The 17,784-nt window shown below is 45.0% G+C and overlaps 1 protein-coding gene across 3 annotated transcripts in view; it reads left to right on the plus strand.

Moving 5' to 3' along the window:
• The window catches only part of SRPK2 (SRSF protein kinase 2), a 224,331-nt gene that overhangs the window by 186,165 nt on the left and 20,382 nt on the right, over positions 1–17,784 (plus strand). For 2 of the 3 annotated variants that reach the window (XM_060020283.1, XM_060020281.1), the window contains exons 9-14: positions 5,843–6,008; positions 7,154–7,179; positions 8,663–8,909; positions 9,520–10,002; positions 17,183–17,283; positions 17,398–17,505. In XM_060020283.1, coding sequence (XP_059876266.1) covers positions 5,843–6,008; positions 7,154–7,179; positions 8,663–8,909; positions 9,520–10,002; positions 17,183–17,283; positions 17,398–17,505 — 1,131 coding nt within the window. The remainder of the gene's footprint in view (positions 1–5,842; positions 6,009–7,153; positions 7,180–8,662; positions 8,910–9,519; positions 10,003–17,182; positions 17,284–17,397; positions 17,506–17,784) is intronic. The other variant, XM_060020282.1, reaches the window with a different exon arrangement.

Below are 17,784 nucleotides of genomic sequence, written 5' to 3' on the forward strand. Positions count from 1 at the left end.
TTCTGGGATCTGAAGGGTTTGCAGATAAAGGTTCCCACTTATTTTTGAAAAGTCGCAGCACAGTTGAATCACTTGCTTTTCCAGGGTTTCCTATACACTGTTATCAATCTTTTGATCAGTTCTTAACTCTCCTTGTTTCGCCCTGGTGACCTTGTGCAGGGTCAGGAAGGGCCATCCTCTGGTTTCTGGTGATCGTGGTGAAGACACCCCTTGCCTCCTCCAGGCTGCTTCTGTGGCCTCAGGCGTGGGGTGTATTTGCCCCCCAGTTTTCATTTCTTTTTCTTTTAAAATCAGCTTTATTGAAGTCTATTTTATGTTTAGCTTTTATTTCTAAAGCCGAAAGAAGAAAAAGGGTGCTGTGTTGTCAGTGTTTGTTATTTGTGGTGCATTCAAGGTGTGCCACAGGTGATGGGGTTTTAAAATGCTGTTGCTGTTCTTTATATTTTTTTAATTAATTAACTTATTTATTTTTGGCTGCGTTGGGTCTTCGTTGCTGCGCACGGGCTTTCTCTAGTTGGGCGAGCGGGGGCTACTCTTCGTTGCAGTGCATGGGCTTCTCATTGCGGTGGCTTCTCTTGTGGAGCACGGGCTCTAGGCATGCAGACTTCAGTAGTTGTGGCACGAGGGCTCAGTAGTTGTGGCACGAGGGCTCAGTAGTTGTGGCAGTGGGCTCAGTAGTTGTGGCTCATGGGCTCTAGAGCGCAGGCTCAGTAGTTGTGGCGCACGGGCTTAGTTGCTCCGCGGTACGTGGGATCTTCCCAGACCAGGGCTCGAACCCGTGTCCCCTGCATTGGCAGGCGGATTCTTAACCACTGCGCCACCAGGGAAGTCCCTGTTGCTGTTCTTTAAACGTGGCTTTTATTTTCTTCTGTACTCGAAAGGGTAGCCGATATTTTACTTTTTAAAACCTTATGGTTTAATTCATTGCCCTGTCCAGAAGCCTTGTGAAGAAGTGGCTGCTTGCCGTTAAATGAAGCTTGGTAAGGGCAAGGCTCTGAATTTGGTGACTTTGCTACGATACGTAGGTACAGCGTGTAGCTCTGGATTTTTGAGTTATCATTAACTCTTTCTCTTATCATGCTTGTCACTAACATTTATTGTGCTCTTTCAGACATTCACAGTTTTATGTGCTTCCTTTGTATTATGCTGTCTATTCCTCACCACAGCTTTGTGAGGCCAGAGGTGTTCTTACCTTCACTCTGAGGAAGGTGTTAAAAGTTTTCCACAGGCCCCCAGTTACTGTGGGGAATCAAGACTGGAATACAGGTGGTGCAGTCTGGAATCCATGCTCTTGACTGCCAGGTAGTGTGAAATGTCTGCATAGGAAGACTGGGGAGCATTTTAAATGACAGCATGTCTTGTGAAGAGGATGCATTCATGTCTCTGTTTGTGGAAATGGTTTACTTCTACGTTTGTCTACGTTTAGTATTTATTTACCATTTAAATGATCTCACTGGTCCTTTTGTCAATGAATGCATTATGATCAAGCCAGTATTGTTCAATTTTAGAATAGAAAATTAATTTTAAGTTGGTAAACATTTTTATGTTCTTGGATTTGATCAGTGTGGTAGTACATATGATTCTGTACTAACTTGGAATTCTCCTTCTCAAAATGTTGGGTATGCAGCTCAGAAATTCGGGGAAGTCGCTCCTTCAAGGGAGTTGAGCCCCTTTCCCAGCTCATTCCTCTGTGCTTCCTCAGCGCTGGGCGCAGTGTTTTATCTTTCATCCTGACGATGTTCACGAGTGAAGTACAGCTGCTGAATTTTCTCATTAGTTCTCACTAGTCAGAGTTAGAAAGAAGAAGGAGCAGAGGGCGATTTCGGGACAGAGCGGATGAGGACAGTGTCCCCTGGCTCTAGTCCTCTGTGAGTGAGGCAGGTATTCGCCACACTTCTCCATTCAGTCTGGCATGTGCTCGTCTGAGCAGCTTGTAGCATTTACCTCCTGTCTGTCCTAGCGAGGAAGAGAGATCCGGTGGGTGCCTTCACTTTCCAGTAGCAAAGCTTCTGGCTTGAGGAGAGCCCTCTGCTGTCTCGCTCCACCCCTGCAAGCATCAGTGTGTCGGAGCAGTGCTGCCTGTCTGGTTTCCCACCCCCACCCCCCGGCGCTGCGTCACAAGGCCTTGCCCCGTCTGCTCGCCCTGTGTCCTTTGTTAAGGTGCCCATGTTGTGACCAGAGTCAGGAGACACTGTGGACAGTTGCTGTCCTTGTGTTCCTCTGTGCATTTTAGAATTTGGGAGGAAGCTCTGGGTGGCCAGCAGGCCAGGGAGACACCTTCAAGTGAAACCTCCACATTAATTATTCCCAACTCCCTCCTTTTATGTCTGCGACAGGACCTATTTCTAGCACGCCGAGGTGGAGAAGAGCCAGTTTATGTTGTTAACACCATAACAGACAGTCTCTGACACGGTTCATAGGTGCCTAGAAGAAACGTTAGAGACTGTGCTGACCAAGCCCTTGTTTTCTGGCTGAATTTGAGGTCAGGGAAGGGGAGCCATAGCTAGTCAGTTCCTGAACCAGAGCACGGTCTCCTGGCTCCCAGCCCGGACTCTGCCTCCAGGTCTGCACTGCTGCTGACTCACACGCAGAAAACTGGCCCCGCCCCGGGGTGTGACCTCCGTCCCCTAAGTGGGATGCAGCCCCGTCAGGGACCCCTCTGTGGCTACGCTGATCGCTGACTCCTGGTCAAGCCCATGGCAGCCCAGGGTCTCTGCAGCCTGTGCTGCCTCCTGCTGGTGAGGCTAAGTATGGTTTGTAGGCAAGAGAGACATACTGTGATAAGACAAGTGAGGCAACAGAGGTCTATCCTGGGGCATGAAGCTTGCTTGATTCATTGATTGTTTTTTTTTCACAATCATAATTATTCACTGTAAATGGTTGTAAGATTGCCCATCATTATTGTCGGATTCTGGATTCTGGGGTGCTTAATTGCTTTAAGTTCACTGGCTGTGAACAGAAATACTGTTTTTGAAAATAAACCATTCTTCTTATAACTAAAGATTTTTTAAAAACTATATTAGTCTAGAATTAAAAGGATCAGAGTTTTATCAGGTAGAGCCCATTCATATTATAGATGGGGGAAATGAGACCCAGAGAAATTTAATAAGTGACTTAGAAATTTAATAAGTTATGGTTATTAAGTCAGTATCAATAGAAGTCTTCTGACTTAGTTCATTTCTACCATTTAGTTTGAATTTCCTGTGAGCTAGACCGTGTATTTGTGAGTTTTCCATACATTATTTCTAATTCTTACCATATTTCTGTCTAATGGATATGGTCCCCCTTTTATAGATATGAAAATGGAAGCTCAGGCAGCTTAAGTACCTTGCCTAGGGAATGAGTGATTGAGCAGTAATACAGGGGTGGTCTGAGTCCCAAGGTCGTGATTTAACAGTGCGCCATGCTGTCTCTTAACTGTTTCCTTTAAGATTTGTGTTATCTTAATTGACTTAATTTATCCCGGTGATAGTCTGTTCCTTATGTTCATTGTCAGACACAAGCTGTGCTTCTTGAGGAAGGTTAACCCAGTTGAGTGCAACAGCCAGTATTAAAAATCTGGAACCTTAAATTCTTACTGAAGACACTTTGCTCCTCTCAAGTGCCTCATTGTCCTTGGAATTCATTTAACACCTTTGGATACTGGATCAGGTTAACTCTTATCTGAGTAGCTTCTCACACAGTAAAACAACCTAAGAACTATGAAAGAACTAAGGTGGAAAGTTAGGAGCAACTTGTGCGTGGGTGGTGGTGAAAAGATATTTTTGGAAAGATGCTGACATTTTAACTTTGAGTTAATATTTGATGATTGAAATGAAGTTTCAGTTGGAATAATTTAAAACAGTTTAAAGTTTCTAAAAACTCTTAATTCCTTTTACTCCCACAGGCTGGAAGTCATCAGTGTACCTGTCCATTAATTTCTTGTACTTCTCATAATTTCTCTTGTTATTCAGATATAAAAACTCCACATGATATTTCAGTTTGTTGAGAGAAGATACGTGAATGCCAGTGAATAACATACAGGCTCGTTGGATTGTGTTCCCTTCAGGATTATAACCTTATTCTCTATGGAAATATATAATGATCTCTTTCTTCCTATTGGTTCTTTGACATTTTAAACATAATTTAAATATATTCTAATCGAAGTATTATCTAAAACATTCAATATTAATTTTAAGGTAAAAAGTCAAGGCCCAATGGAGACAGGGAACTTCTATTGCTATGTGTCAAACATCTAGAAGGGTGTATGGTCTGTTACAGTTGTTCAGTCAGTGAAGTCATGTAAAAGTATTTCCAAGGAAAAGTTTTTTTAGATATGTGTGGGGATTTTCATCTTGTTTAAGAGATAGGTCTCCCTTTCATTTTCTTCTGAAACCTCTTTCCCTTGACTTACTAATGTTTTGTCGTCTGTTAAGATTGTTTAGCCAGGAACTCAAGGTAGACAGGAGCATTGGGTTTTTTGCTGAGAACTTGTCAGAGCTGATTGATATTATATATCTTCTGCTTGTCTTTTTCTCACTTCCTTGTCTAGTGTTGTCAAGGCCCCTAAATGACTTAAAATGTTTGAATGAGGATGTTTATCAAATGTTAATGTTTATTGAGCTTGTAGAGTTTCTGGTGTATGGGAACATGAACTGTATTTTTTAAATATTTTTTTCCTTATGGAAAGAATTGCAACAATTCCCCTCTAATGGAAATAATTCCAGAAAAACTTTGGCCGTGCATTTAGGTCACCATACTCTGTAATTTTTGTGATATATATGATATGTAAATGATATATATAACAAGTACATGAGTGTCTTGGCGTAGCATTTTCTTTTAGTTCAGTGCTATAGTGTTGCCTGGATACCAGGGCTATTTAATCCTCCTTTCCTGCAGTATTAAAAATGTACACACATCATTAGCCATTATGGGGATGCAGATCAATGAGATACACACTGCACACCCAGTAGGGGGACTAAAAGAAAAAGACAAGTATTGGCCATGATGAAAAAATTGGAATCCTCGCACGCTGCTGACTGGAGTGTAACATGGTGCAGCCATAGTATAAAACAGTTCGGCAGCTCATTGAAAAGCTAAATGTAGAGCTACCGTATGACCCAACGACTGCACTCCGAGGCATATACCCAAGAAAAATAAAAAACATATGTCCACACAAAACTTGTACATGAATGTTCATAGCAATATTATTTATAATAGCCATAAAATGGAAACAACTCAGATATTCATCAAGTGAATGAAATGTGGTATTTTCAATGGAATATTATTTGGCATTTAAAGAAATGCGGTATTGATACATGCTACCCTTGGATGAACCTTGAAAGTACTGTGCCAGTTACAGAAGACCACTCTGTATCATTCCACTTATATAAAATGTCCAGACCCAGCAAAGTAGATTAGCGGTTGCCTAGGGCTGGAGGAGTTGGGAGGAGAGGGGGAGTGACAGCTAATGGGTGTACAGTGTTTTCTTCTTTGTGTGATGAAAATGTTCTAAATTAGATAGTGGTGAGGGCTGTACATCTAGAAACCATTGAATGGTACCTTTAAAAGGGTGAATTGTGTGACATGTAAATTATACCTTACTGAAGTTGTTATTTAAAAGAGTATATGTATAGATGCGTTTGCTTCCATGAGCATAAATTATCTCCAGGATGATACACATTGCTTGCTTCTGGGAAAGAGCTGGGATCCTCTGGGGGCCGGGGTGGGAGGAAGATTTTTACTAAGACCCTTTGTATCCATTGTATTTTGTACCTTGTAATGATTTTAACTATTTTACAAACAAATGTTAAATAATAAAGGTATTAATAAGTCATCTCCTCTCTTGATTTCACGTGATCAGGTCCTTCAGGGGTTAGATTATCTACACAGTAAGTGCAAGATCATTCATACTGACATAAAGCCGGAAAACATCTTGATGTGCGTGGACGATGCATATGTGAGAAGGATGGCAGCCGAGGCCACCGAGTGGCAGAAAGCGGGCGCTCCTCCTCCTTCGGGATCTGCAGGTGAGGGCTGAGCCAGCTTTGTTTCAGTCTGTGCGGGGCATTGAGAGCCTGCCAGGTTGTACACTGGGGGCAGTTGAGTCAGATGTGTATGTATTAGGGGCTTTTGTAAGAGCCTGATGACTAGAAGCCGCTAGACCTTTTTCTTAAGCAGGAAGATGCCCCAGTTAAGTTATACTTTAATGTTAGAATTACTTTGTCCTCCCTTAAAAGGTCATTGAATTCTTACCTGCTGCTTCATCTCCTTGGAACACTGTCCTGTGTTGCCCACTTCTCTGCAGAGGACTGTCTCTTATAGCAAGAGGTCTCATGTAGCCGAAGTTCAGTCGTCAGAGTGCTTCCTTGACTCCAGTGAGCACAGCTACATCAATCTGAGTCTAGCTGGTGGATTTAGAATTAGTTTCAAAAGACTTCAGGGTGGGAGAAGACCAGCTGACTTGAGTATTGGTGTATGTAGTTTAATTTCTGGTTTTCGCAGTGTCGTGGTGGCAGTGAAGTGTGGACGGTGCTTTCACCCTCTCTTCACGTGCTGTCTGCCCTAGTGTGTTGTCAGGCAGGCACGAGGACTGCAGGGCAAAAGCCCTCTGTCTGCCTGGGGCTCTTGGGACATGCACCACTTCTGAATCTCGTTTTCTAACATCAGGGTGTTTTTTAGATCACGGAACCATAGTCTATCAAGCTTCTGACACTGGCCACGTCTGTTCATGTGATTTCTAGAATATTTGCTGCAGTATTGGACTTAACTTTAGTTGTATAAACTTGTGAAATAGTTTTCAAACATAGTTGTGTAAGTGAATTGTTCATTTCATTGTCTTTAAACAAATTTGGTTGGATGACTCTTCTCCATTTTCTTATCAGTCAGTGCTTTGGGATTGTCTGTTTTTGAAATGAATGCGTATTTAATTTTAGATAAGTAAGAGAAATGACTCCATATGAACCACTATGGCTTTGCCTTTTAAGAGCCAATCATTTGTTTGAGTTGGATAAACTTTAGGTCTCTCTGATTAAGAAGTTTTAATATTTAACAGTTGTTGAAGTTGCATAGCCATTAAAAGACAGTAGTTATTTCATTTTACAGTTCAGATTACCTACATAAAGATAAGTATCTATTTCGCTCTAAATGTTCATTTTATTTTGTTTTGTTCTAGTGAGTACTGCTCCACAGCAAAAACCTGTAAGTACCTACACATATACTTATATTCACCTCCATGTCAAAAGTGACTATTCATTATTGAACTTTTCGAATTGTAACATTAGTTTTTGTTTCTTTCTGCAACAATTTTTCATTAAGGATTGTTCGGGGGAATTGGTTGTGCATTTTTTTGTTCCTTTCTCAATCACAGATGTTGTAATGTATTTTAATATAAAAGACAGTCATGTTTATAAATGCTGGGTATCCTTGATTATGTAAGACAATGTTTTGATAAGGGGAAGTGATTTTTGGAGTTGGGGGATAATTAGAGCTGTCCCAAATGCTGTCTTTGTTTTCCTCATGCACTTTCTGGAGTGCTCTTGGCTGGGTCTGGTAAAATGGGAGGTTATAGAGATAGGGTTTTAAGAGTGATTGTTCCCAAAACACTTTATATTATTTCTGATCTGCCTCTAAGTTACCTGTTTTTCTGAAGCTGCTGTTGTGATTTTTTTACTTCCAGGTAGTAGTTAAATATGAAAGAGTATTATCTTTGTGGTCCTGTCAGAATGCTGAGTGTGAGCAAATGAAACAAGCTGTTTGGAATTAAATCCTACCCCAGCGGAGCTAAACCTGGCTTGGTTCCAGTCGAGCATAGAATATATATATATATATATATATATGTATGTCTTGAGTTGATGGGTCATCTACAAGTTTTAAAAGATCTTTATGAACCAAAAGCTTTTGGAAGGAAATGTGCAGAACTTCAGAGTGCTGCCAGCAGCCCTCAGTTTGGAATGGAAGTCTGAGTAGGAGAGGGAGATGTAAGAATTATTCCACCTGGCCTGCTGAGTTCTGCTGTGGTTTGAGCAGCTTGTTTTGATTATTGACTCTGTGAAAGACTGGAGGCTCTCGTTGCCAGTACTTTCCAAGTCAGCTTGCCATGATTGGAGGCAGACTGAAACCATGGCTTTTTCTTTTTTCCCTTTACTTCATGTGCTCATTTTTTACAGTTCCTGCAGTCCTGGCTGTTGATAACGGCTCAGTGTGTGAGACCCAAACACAGACAGTGCTGTTGACCAACAATGAATGAAATACACCTGGTTTGGCAGGCAGTTGAGTAAGACAGTTAAGGAGAAGGGGACATTGTTACTTTATAGACAGGCAGCAGCACATAAAACTTGCAAGAGGTGCTTCTTGTTTAAAGGCAAGAGTATCTATCTCAGCATATTTAGTTCTTTCTTAGAGTTTAAAGGGGAAAGACTTGCTGCATTTAAGCTATATTCCTCTAAGGCCAAGACCTGGTAGTAGTCCCGTTACGTGATATTAGCACTGGTTTCTTTTTTTCTGGTTTTGCTGTAACCCTAACCGTGATGTGGATCTCATGTCTGGGCATATGATTTTAATTGAATGCGACCTGAGAAAAACAGCCTGTGTTGGTATTTGCCATGCTGCCAGCACTTACGCTGTTGCATGGTGCTTTAAAAAGAAGCAAACTGACCTGTGGTATTTTCTTAACATGTTGTAGATAGGAAAAATATCTAAAAACAAAAAGAAAAAACTGAAAAAGAAGCAGAAAAGGCAGGCTGAGTTATTGGAAAAGCGCCTGCAGGAAATAGAAGAATTGGAGCGAGAAGCTGAAAGGAAAATAATAGAAGAAAACGTCACATCAGCTGTACCTTCCAATGAGCAAGATGATGAATACCACCCAGAGGTGAAACTAAAAACAGCAGGATTAGAGGAGGCAGCCGAGGGTGAGACTGCGAATAACAATGGTCAGTGGAATCTGGAGACAGGGCTGCATAGGAGCCCAGGAGCTCCCACAGTAGGGACCCGCCCGGTCACCACGCAGGGTGACTTGGTGCTGCGCTGATGCTTCAGACAGGAGGGTGGTTTCTCTCCAAGGCCTTGTTGGAGAGCGTGGGGAGTTGTTTGGTACTTGCTTTGTAAAATGTGTGCCAGAAGTATGTTAATATTTCAAAATAGTTTTTTTTTTTTTTAATGTCAAATGTCTGAGAAACACCATGTCTTTATCATGCTAACGATTGTCCTTCATTTTGTAATTAAGCTTTTACTTAACGGTAGTGTACCCTCAGACTTTTTCTGAAGATTATAGAGGAGAGGGTAGAAATGGAAGTACGGCTCCATTTATGCCCATTTTCCCAAAGAGCTAACTTTTTCTAATAAGAGTAGGCCAGTTATTTAATAAATGAAAGATAAGATTTAGAGTACCTAAAGATTTTACCCTGAGAGCCAAGAGGTGTCTGCTCTGTAGCACATGAAATTAGCACATTCGAATTTGTCTCTTGTTGGAGGAGATGAGTGCCTACTGCACTGTGTTACGGAGAGAGACAAGTTCTCATTCTTACCCTTCAACTTTTTAAGGCGAAGCTGAGGACCAGGAGGAGAAAGAAGACACTGAGAAAGAAAACACCGAGAAAGACGAAGACGATGTTGAGCAGGAACTCGCGAATGTAGACCCTACTTGGATGGAATCACCCAAAACCAATGGCCATATTGAGAATGGCCCATTCTTACTGGAACAGCAGCTGGACGATGAAGACGATGATGAGGAAGATTGCCCAAATCCCGAGGAATATAACCTCGATGAGCCAAATGCAGAAAGTGATTACACATATAGCAGCTCCTACGAACAATTCAATGGTGAATTGCCAAATGGACGACATAAAATTCCTGAGTCCCAGTTTCCAGAGTTTTCCACATCGTTGTTCTCTGGGCCCTTAGAACCTGTGGCTTGTGGCTCTGCACTTTCTGAGGGATCCCCGCTTACCGAGCATGAGGAAAGCAGTCCATCCCATGACAGAAGCAGGACGGTTTCAGCCTCCAGCACTGGGGATTTGCCAAAAAGTAAGTGTCCCTTCCCATCAGATGTCTGCTTTCAGTGGTCCAAGTGTCATACCCTTGACACATGCTGTGAAGGGAATTGGCTGGAGATGGTAAAGCCGTGTATGTATGCGTTAACCGTTTTCATTTTATTACTTCTGTACTCATGAATAAGTTAATGTAATTTTAAATGTATTCTGTGCCACTAGGCTCTCTCTTTCTCTTTGCATATCAGGTCCCATTTCTGAGTTTTTTTCCTTGTAATTTTAAATATATTCTGTGCCACTAGGCTCTCTCTTTCTCTTTGCATATCAGGTCCCATTTCTGAGTTTTTTCCCTTCTTCCTGTCTTTAGCTAGTGATCATACATTTGCAGAAACCTTCCAAACCTAGCATCTCACCCCTGTAGCTTTTTAGCGTGTGTAGTTTAATTCACAGTTTGTACTTCCACCTGACAGTGTTATATTTAGTTTTTGGTTTTTTGTTTTGTTTCGTTTCTATTCAAGGAATAATGTGCCTGCTCTTTATTTGTAGTGAGGAGGAAGTGTCCTACTTTATTTTGATAGCTGTTCTTGATTATAAGACTCTTCTTTTGACATTTTAAAGGAAGTGGTGTGGGTTTAAATGTGATGATGATGTATATATATCAAAACCTGATTTTGAGGGTGAGTGCCACATGACAGATCTCCGCCTGTGGCATGCTAGGGGACTTCAGTAGGCAAACCCTGGGTGTCACACACAGTTGGTCTCCATTCTGGCCCACAGTGGAGGAGCTCAGAAACCTCCTCTGCTCCCTCTGCTGGCAAGAATGTTAACACATGGTGAGGCAGTTGATGAGCCGGCCCTGCAAATAGCTCAAGATGTTCTGCAGCCCCTTTGATTCCAGTAGCTGAGAGACCTGCAAAGCCTTCTCTGTTACTCATTGGCCACAGCTAGTCATCCTAAGGATATATATAATTTTTAACTGGACAGACACATTCTGCTCCTGTTTACCTTTACCCTGACCAGAGGGTTTGAAGGTGCTTAATGAAATGCCTTCACGAGGAATGTAGCCTCATCTGAGGAAAAAGCCACCTCTGTGTCTCCTTTACTCTCATTCTGCTCCCATATTACTGCTGACACTTTTGGTTACCGAGCGCATGTGTGTAGGGGTGTCTCCCCACCTAAACAGTTCTCCGGCAACAGCTCGGTGTCTTGCAATTGAAGTGAGGTCTGACACTACTTGGAGAGAGTGTCAGATCCTAGGGTTAAGGGCTCAGTCTCACAAGACTGTGTCGGTCTCCCCCTGCACTCCCCCCACATCCATCCCAAGTCCATGTTGTCACCTGTGCTTCTGAACAATCGGCTGTAAATCAGAGGTTCCTGTGACGCTGCCCTGGGGCTGGATTAATTTGTTAGAGCAGCGCACGGAACTCAGGAAAACAGTGTACTTGCTAGACAATCAGTTTATCAAACAAGGATGTAAGTCAGGAACATCCAGATGGAAGGGGTGTGTAGGGCATGGTGGATGGGAAAGGAGGGAGGCTTTCACGCTCTTGCTAGAGACACCACCCTTCCTGCAGTCTCTCACGCATTCCTTCATATCGTGGGCTCATGGATTTTTTTTTTCTCTTTAATTAACACATCGAATTGTGTGTTATCGTTTACAGCTTTTTTTTGAATGCCAGGATTATCCCACATTTGGTCTGTGTGAGCCGCCTCAGGTTGGCTCTTAAGTCCTTTTGACAGAACTCCGTTATTCCTCGGGTGCCCCCTTGCTCTTCTAGAACCATGTGCCCAGGTTCATACTTTCCCTGCCCCAGGCTGGAGTCGGCCATGTCTCCAAGTAATTTTTGCTATTGATATTTTTAAAATGTTTTTTATAATGTACATAATATATAGGAACAGTAATATGTGAAGTTCATAAACATGCACATATTGAAATGAGTGTTCAAACATCTCTTACTGGTGGAGTAAACAGTGAAAAGGTTTAGTAATCTCAAGTGTAGCGGAGTCTCTTCCCCATTTATTTTTGAGACATAATAACAAGTGTCTGTGTGAACGTGGCATGCTTGCTCATGCTTCTGTGCCTTTGCTGACGCCTTCCCTCCTGCTTGGAGTGCTTCCTCCTGTGTGTTTGGGCACACCTCTTTTCTTCTGTTGGGTCCTCACTGTGTTCCCTGGCAGATCCCAGTTCTTGTTCCCCTCTTTTCCTGCTGGTCACGCTTTTCTTCACTGTGTGTTAGTTGTTCGTTTCCACTGTCTTCCTCTTCACTAGGATGTAAATGCTTTGAGAGTGCTGTGTATTTCCGTCTTTGTATCCTCAGCATCTGACTCAGTGCTAAGATAAGCATTTATTGAATAATGAACCAACAAATCAGTGATACCTGACTATATTCTTCCGTTCTTCCCGTTCTCCCACCTTTGCCCATTCACAGTCGGAATTTTACTTTGTCCAAAACACATTCTGTCCCCAGCACCCTGGCTGTTGCGTGAATATTGCATCAGGGAGAAATAGGAGGTCTGTTTTTTTCATTGATCTAGTCTCTTACCAAGCTGACCTTTTCGTTGATCCAGTCATTTATTTGGAGGCCCTCGGCTTGGGTTTGCAGCCTGGTCTTTGGATAACCGTGGACAGCCTCCCGCAGGGGAGGTGTTTTGTTTCCTACATGGAAGGGGTATGGTCTAGAGACTGGAAGTTGGCCACCACATACTACGAGAACATGAGGCGAGAGAAACATCCTTCCCTGAGTTTGTGTAGATCCTTGTCGTTATAGCAGAATGGATACGTTAGGAAATAGTAGAGGAAAAGCTGGGGCCACAATGAGAAGATTGAGAAAGAACTTACATGCCAGGCTAAGGATGTGAACTTCTCCCTGGAGTAGTTTTGTAGCCATTGAAGGTTGAGAAGAGGAGGGTCCTCTTGGGTTATTACTGCTGGAGCCGTAGCACGTATCTGGGCTCAGCACATCTGAAGCACAAAGGCCTGGGAGCAGGGTGGTACATGCAAGGTGTATGTTGAATCCTTTCCCCCTCGCCTAGTAGTGACCATGTCAGTGGCGGTGCTTGGCTAGGCTGCTGGAACATGACTCCACACTCTTCTCACTCCACTGTTGCTCCTAGTCTGTTCCCCAAGGAACAGTCCCGAGAGAGCCTTTTTTTTTTTTTTTTTTTTTTTTTAGCGGTACGCGGGCCTCTCACTGTTGCGGCCTCTCCCGTTGTGGAGCACAGGCTCCGGACGCGCAGGCTCAGTGGCCATGGCTCACGGGCCCAGCCGCTCCGCAGCATGTGGGATCCTCCCGGACCGGGGCACGAACCCGTGTCCCCCGCATTGGCAGGCGGACTCTCAACCACTGCGCCACCAGGGAAGCCCCCTGAGAGAGCTTTTGAAAGCACATTCCACCCCCCCCACCGTGTAGCATAACCCGCAGAGGCGTCATTGTCCAAAGCTTACAGCCCTGTACTGTCCGTCCCGGCCGCGCTCTTTCTGGTATCGTTCCCCACCCGCCTCTATGTCCCCTGCTCATTCTGCCCCTCCCACACTGTCTTCTTTCTGAGCTTTCTCAAGGTTGCAAGCTTGTTTCTGCCTCTTGGCGCTTTCCACTTGCTGTCCTCTCTGCCCAGAGCTTCTCTCCTCTGTGCCTCCCTTTGTTCAGGCCTCTCCTCAAAGGTCACTTTCTCAGAAGAGACGCCGTCTGCACACCCGCCCGTGGCCAAACACCCTCATCAGTAGCCGTCTCCTTCCTCGGCTGTGTTTTTCTTCTTAGCATGTAGAGCTGCTTGACATGATGTGTGACTCATCCATTTTATTTATCACCCGTATTCCCAGCAAGTGCGTGAGTTTCCTAATTTGGGATGCGGTGGCGGAACCTTGTATGTCTTGTTGATTCTCTTCCCAGTGCCAGGGCAACGTCTGGCACATAGAGGGCACTCAGTAAATACTCACAGTACCTATTTGTGAACAGCTAGGTCAGGTTTGGGCATTAAGTCTCCTAGTTCTGCTCTCTCTTTGGGCTGGTACTGAATCTCCTGCATATAAAGAGGGTACTCATGCCTTCCTTGTAAGGATGTTTTAAACATAAAAGTGTCAGTGTGGGGCTGCTTCATCACTGAGGCCCCACCGGCTGCCATTTTCCTGGTTCCTAGGATCACCTCAGATGGAGTGAGTACAGTGTCACCCAGAGACCAGGTTATCAGAATGACTTCAGGACTCCAGCCCTTCCTGAAGTGAAGTCTTCCCGCCTCTCTCTTCCCACTTTTCATTCCCTCCTTGGTAGAAGCAGAGAGCAGGGAAGAGCTGTGATAGTTGCATGATAGTGCCTGAATCACGGGAGGTGATCTGATTTCTGGGCATAGCAAAACTCGTACGACTGCACAGCAAGTGTGGCTGTCCCTGTGTTTAAACGGGCCTTTTTGAGTGTTGTACTCAGGTAACCTTTTACAGATTACCAAGAGCAGGAAAGTAGCACGCTGGGAAAAGAAGTGCAAGCGGATTCTCTTTTACGTCCTTTGCGTTCTTAACACAGTTAAAATTTTGAGGTAAATTCCCTAGTATCATCTGGAATGCATCGTGCGCCTGGTAACCACGCACAGACACAAGCTAGGAGAATAACAGCATGTCACCAGAGACTTGGTCTAGTGCTCGTAAGTGAGGGATATTAAATACAAAGAAACTATACAGGTGGCCCCTGAATTAACCATGGTTCGATTGTACGATGGTGTGGAAGCGAAACGCACTCTGTAGAAGCTGTGCTTCACATCTTGAATTGTGATCTTTTCCCGGGCTAGCGATACACTGCACGATCCCACCTTGTGATGCTGGGCAGCCACGCGATCACACGAGTGGACAGCTGGCACAGGTACCACCACTCTGTGCCCAGACAGCCCTTCTGTCTTTCACTTTCAGTACAGGATGCAGTAAATTACATGAGATATTCAACACAGTTTATTATGAAGTAGGCTTTGTGTTCGTTGTTTTTTTGCCCAACTGTGGGCTAACATAAGTGTCCTGAGTGATGTTGAAGTTACTAGGCTCAGCTATGACGTGTGGTAGGTGATGTGTAATTAAATGCATTTTGAACTTATATTTTCAACTTGAGATGGGTTTTTTGGGACATAACCCCCATCGTAAGTCGAGGAGGATCTGTACTGGAGGTGTGTGATGTTGTGTTTTTAAGGTGTTTTTCCTCTAGCTGAAGTGACTCGTGTGTGATGTCTTTAGAACAACGACTGGAGGAGGGTGGCGGTTTCAGATCCCCTCTTTCCACTCAAGCACCCTTGACGGCAGCTCACTCGGTCAGAACCTGCCGCTTCATCCTCTTCTCTTGCCAGGCCTTTGATCTCAGTGGTTTGCAGTGCTGGAAGCCACGGCTTGGCCTCCCGTCCTCTCTGTGCCGCGGGGGCTTTGGCTGGTCCCTCACTGGCCGTTTAGAAGCCCTGGCCTCAGAGGGTGGTCTGGCTGGTGGCAGGCAGGAGGGAGCCTCTGGATCTGGCCAGCCAGGCGCTGTCGTAGCTCTCCTGTGTTTGGTCTTTTTTTCATTTGTATTTTTTGGCGGAGGAGGGGTGCTCCCTTCCTCTTCCTCCTTTACTGGGAACTGAGCCTCAGAGTTTAAGTCATTTGCCAGAGTCTTGTAACTTACAGACGTAGAAACAGATTTGAATCCAGTTCTGCAAACCTCACATTCCATTTTCTTGCCCACCGAGTCTTCCTTACTAAATGACATGAGGGATTCATCTGAGCCATTTCCGGTGCTGGCCATCCGTCTGTTGGGCCGGCATTTTTATGTTTCTTCTAGAACTCGGTTTTGCAGCCACTCCCTGCTCGGTGTGAACACCTTGCCTCTTCGTGTGTGTCTTTGTGCTGCCGTCCTTCTCATCATTTCTCATTTCCTGTGTTTCTTCTCCTCGGCTCGTACCTGGCCTTTGGTGAGGCCTCACTTTGGTCAGTGCCCTCTTAAAGAGGGACGTGGTGTGGGGCAGATAGCAAGGAGGGAACGTGTGGGCCTGGCTGGCTTGGGTTGGGTCCATAAGTCTGAGGAACAGGTCTTGAGGGTTAAAACGTTGCCAGAGTTCTCTTGCATTTTCTGGCCCCTCCTGGGGAGCTCTGTGGGCGCCCTGGGTCCTGGGTGCGTCGCCTACTCCCTGCCCTGCTCACGGTGCATGCAGCCTGGCCTTGCCGCCCACCTGGGGTGCCGAGCCCCACAGCACGGGCCTACCCAAAGGAGGGACAGTCATTCCAGCAGTCCCCACCTTCGAGTGAGCTCAAGGGTGTTTAATATTCTGCACTGAGCGGGCTTTTCTGTTTTGTCTGTGAGTACCATTTCAGAATTACTTCTGAAATGAGTGAAAAGCCATGGTTACATCTCATCTTTACCGGAAATCCCAGCTTGCCGGTCAGTTTGAGGTTTGATGGAGCTGCTGAGTCACTTCAGCATTTTCTGTCTGGGCCTCACCACATTATGCTTCTTTGTCACTGCCCCCTGGTTAACTGTGCTTTCTTGCAGGCCTGGTCTGTGCTTATCTGAAAAGCTTCTCTGGCCCCGCAGCCCTGAGAATCCCGGCCCCGTGCCTACTGTTGAGAATTCCTCAGGGTTCCTGGGGGTTGAGAGTGGCTTGGGTATTTGACAAGTCTGTGAGGGACCTCAGAGGGCCCGGGCCGTCTCAGGATACCTCTGTTCTGCAGTGTTACGTGTCCACAGCTAAACCAGAATTGACTGGTCCCTGCCCTTAATCTGTATTTGTTAATCGGCCATCATCTAACTCTTGAGGTCTTTGTGCTCGGCCCAGGCAGAGGGAGAGGTGAGGGCTGTGGGCCACTTAGGAAGGGATGGGCACCCCCTGGGGAGCGTTCTCTCTACCCTCACGTTAAGTAATAATGCACCTCTGAGCTAGACGTGGTCCGTTAGGGAACTGGCGTGGCCCAATGAGGAGCAGCTAAAAGATACAGGAACCAAGCAGGGATGACCTGCTCGGTGAAGGATGGGGAGAAAAGAGGAGGGGCAAAGCAGTGTCCATGGGGTCTCTGGGCAGTTTGCTCTCTTGTGAAGTATTTTCCAGAGATGGAGGCCAAGAATTTAAATTCTGTTGAGTTCAACTTACAGGATTCCAGGCCTAAATGATCACCCACCGCTTTTCTAGAAAAGGACACTGTGCCCAGCAAGTATTGTGTGCACACGCGCAAACCCCTTATCCCAGGCACTAACTGTCCTGCTGTTTGCTCATGCCAGCAAAAACCCGGGCAGCCGACCTGTTGGTGAATCCCCTGGACCCACGGAATGCAGATAAAATTAGAGTTAAAATTGCCGACCTGGGAAACGCTTGTTGGGTGGTAAGTACAGTTTTCTTTCTAAAACATTTCGGTTGTGATCATGTATGAGAAGATGCTTTTTCTCTCGTTTAATGTCTGTGTTCCTCCACGGTAATGCAGTCTGTTCCCTTCCAGCATAAACACTTCACAGAAGACATCCAGACGCGTCAGTATAGATCCATAGAGGTTTTAATAGGAGCAGGTTACAGTACCCCTGCTGACATTTGGAGTACGGCGTGTATGGTAAGAACGGCCTTTGCCATTTTCCTCTGTGTAAAGGCTCATCCTTTTAGTTCCCATGATGGGGCAGCTCCACCAGGGCCTTTGGTCGAAGCTTTCTGACGGTGAGGGTTGTCCACTGAGGGGTGGGTGAGGGGAAGGTGGCAGCCTTGGGTATCTTAAGAGACCTTCTCTGGCATGTCCTGGTGTGTGTTTTGGTTTGGTCTTGTGAGAGACGACCTCGCGAGGCCCTCTGCAGCCCGCGGCCCCGAGAATGAGAGCCCCGCTGTGGTGACAGTGACT

This window comes from Delphinus delphis, chromosome 9 (assembly GCF_949987515.2).
Source record: "Delphinus delphis chromosome 9, mDelDel1.2, whole genome shotgun sequence".
Lineage (NCBI taxonomy): Eukaryota > Metazoa > Chordata > Mammalia > Artiodactyla > Delphinidae > Delphinus > Delphinus delphis.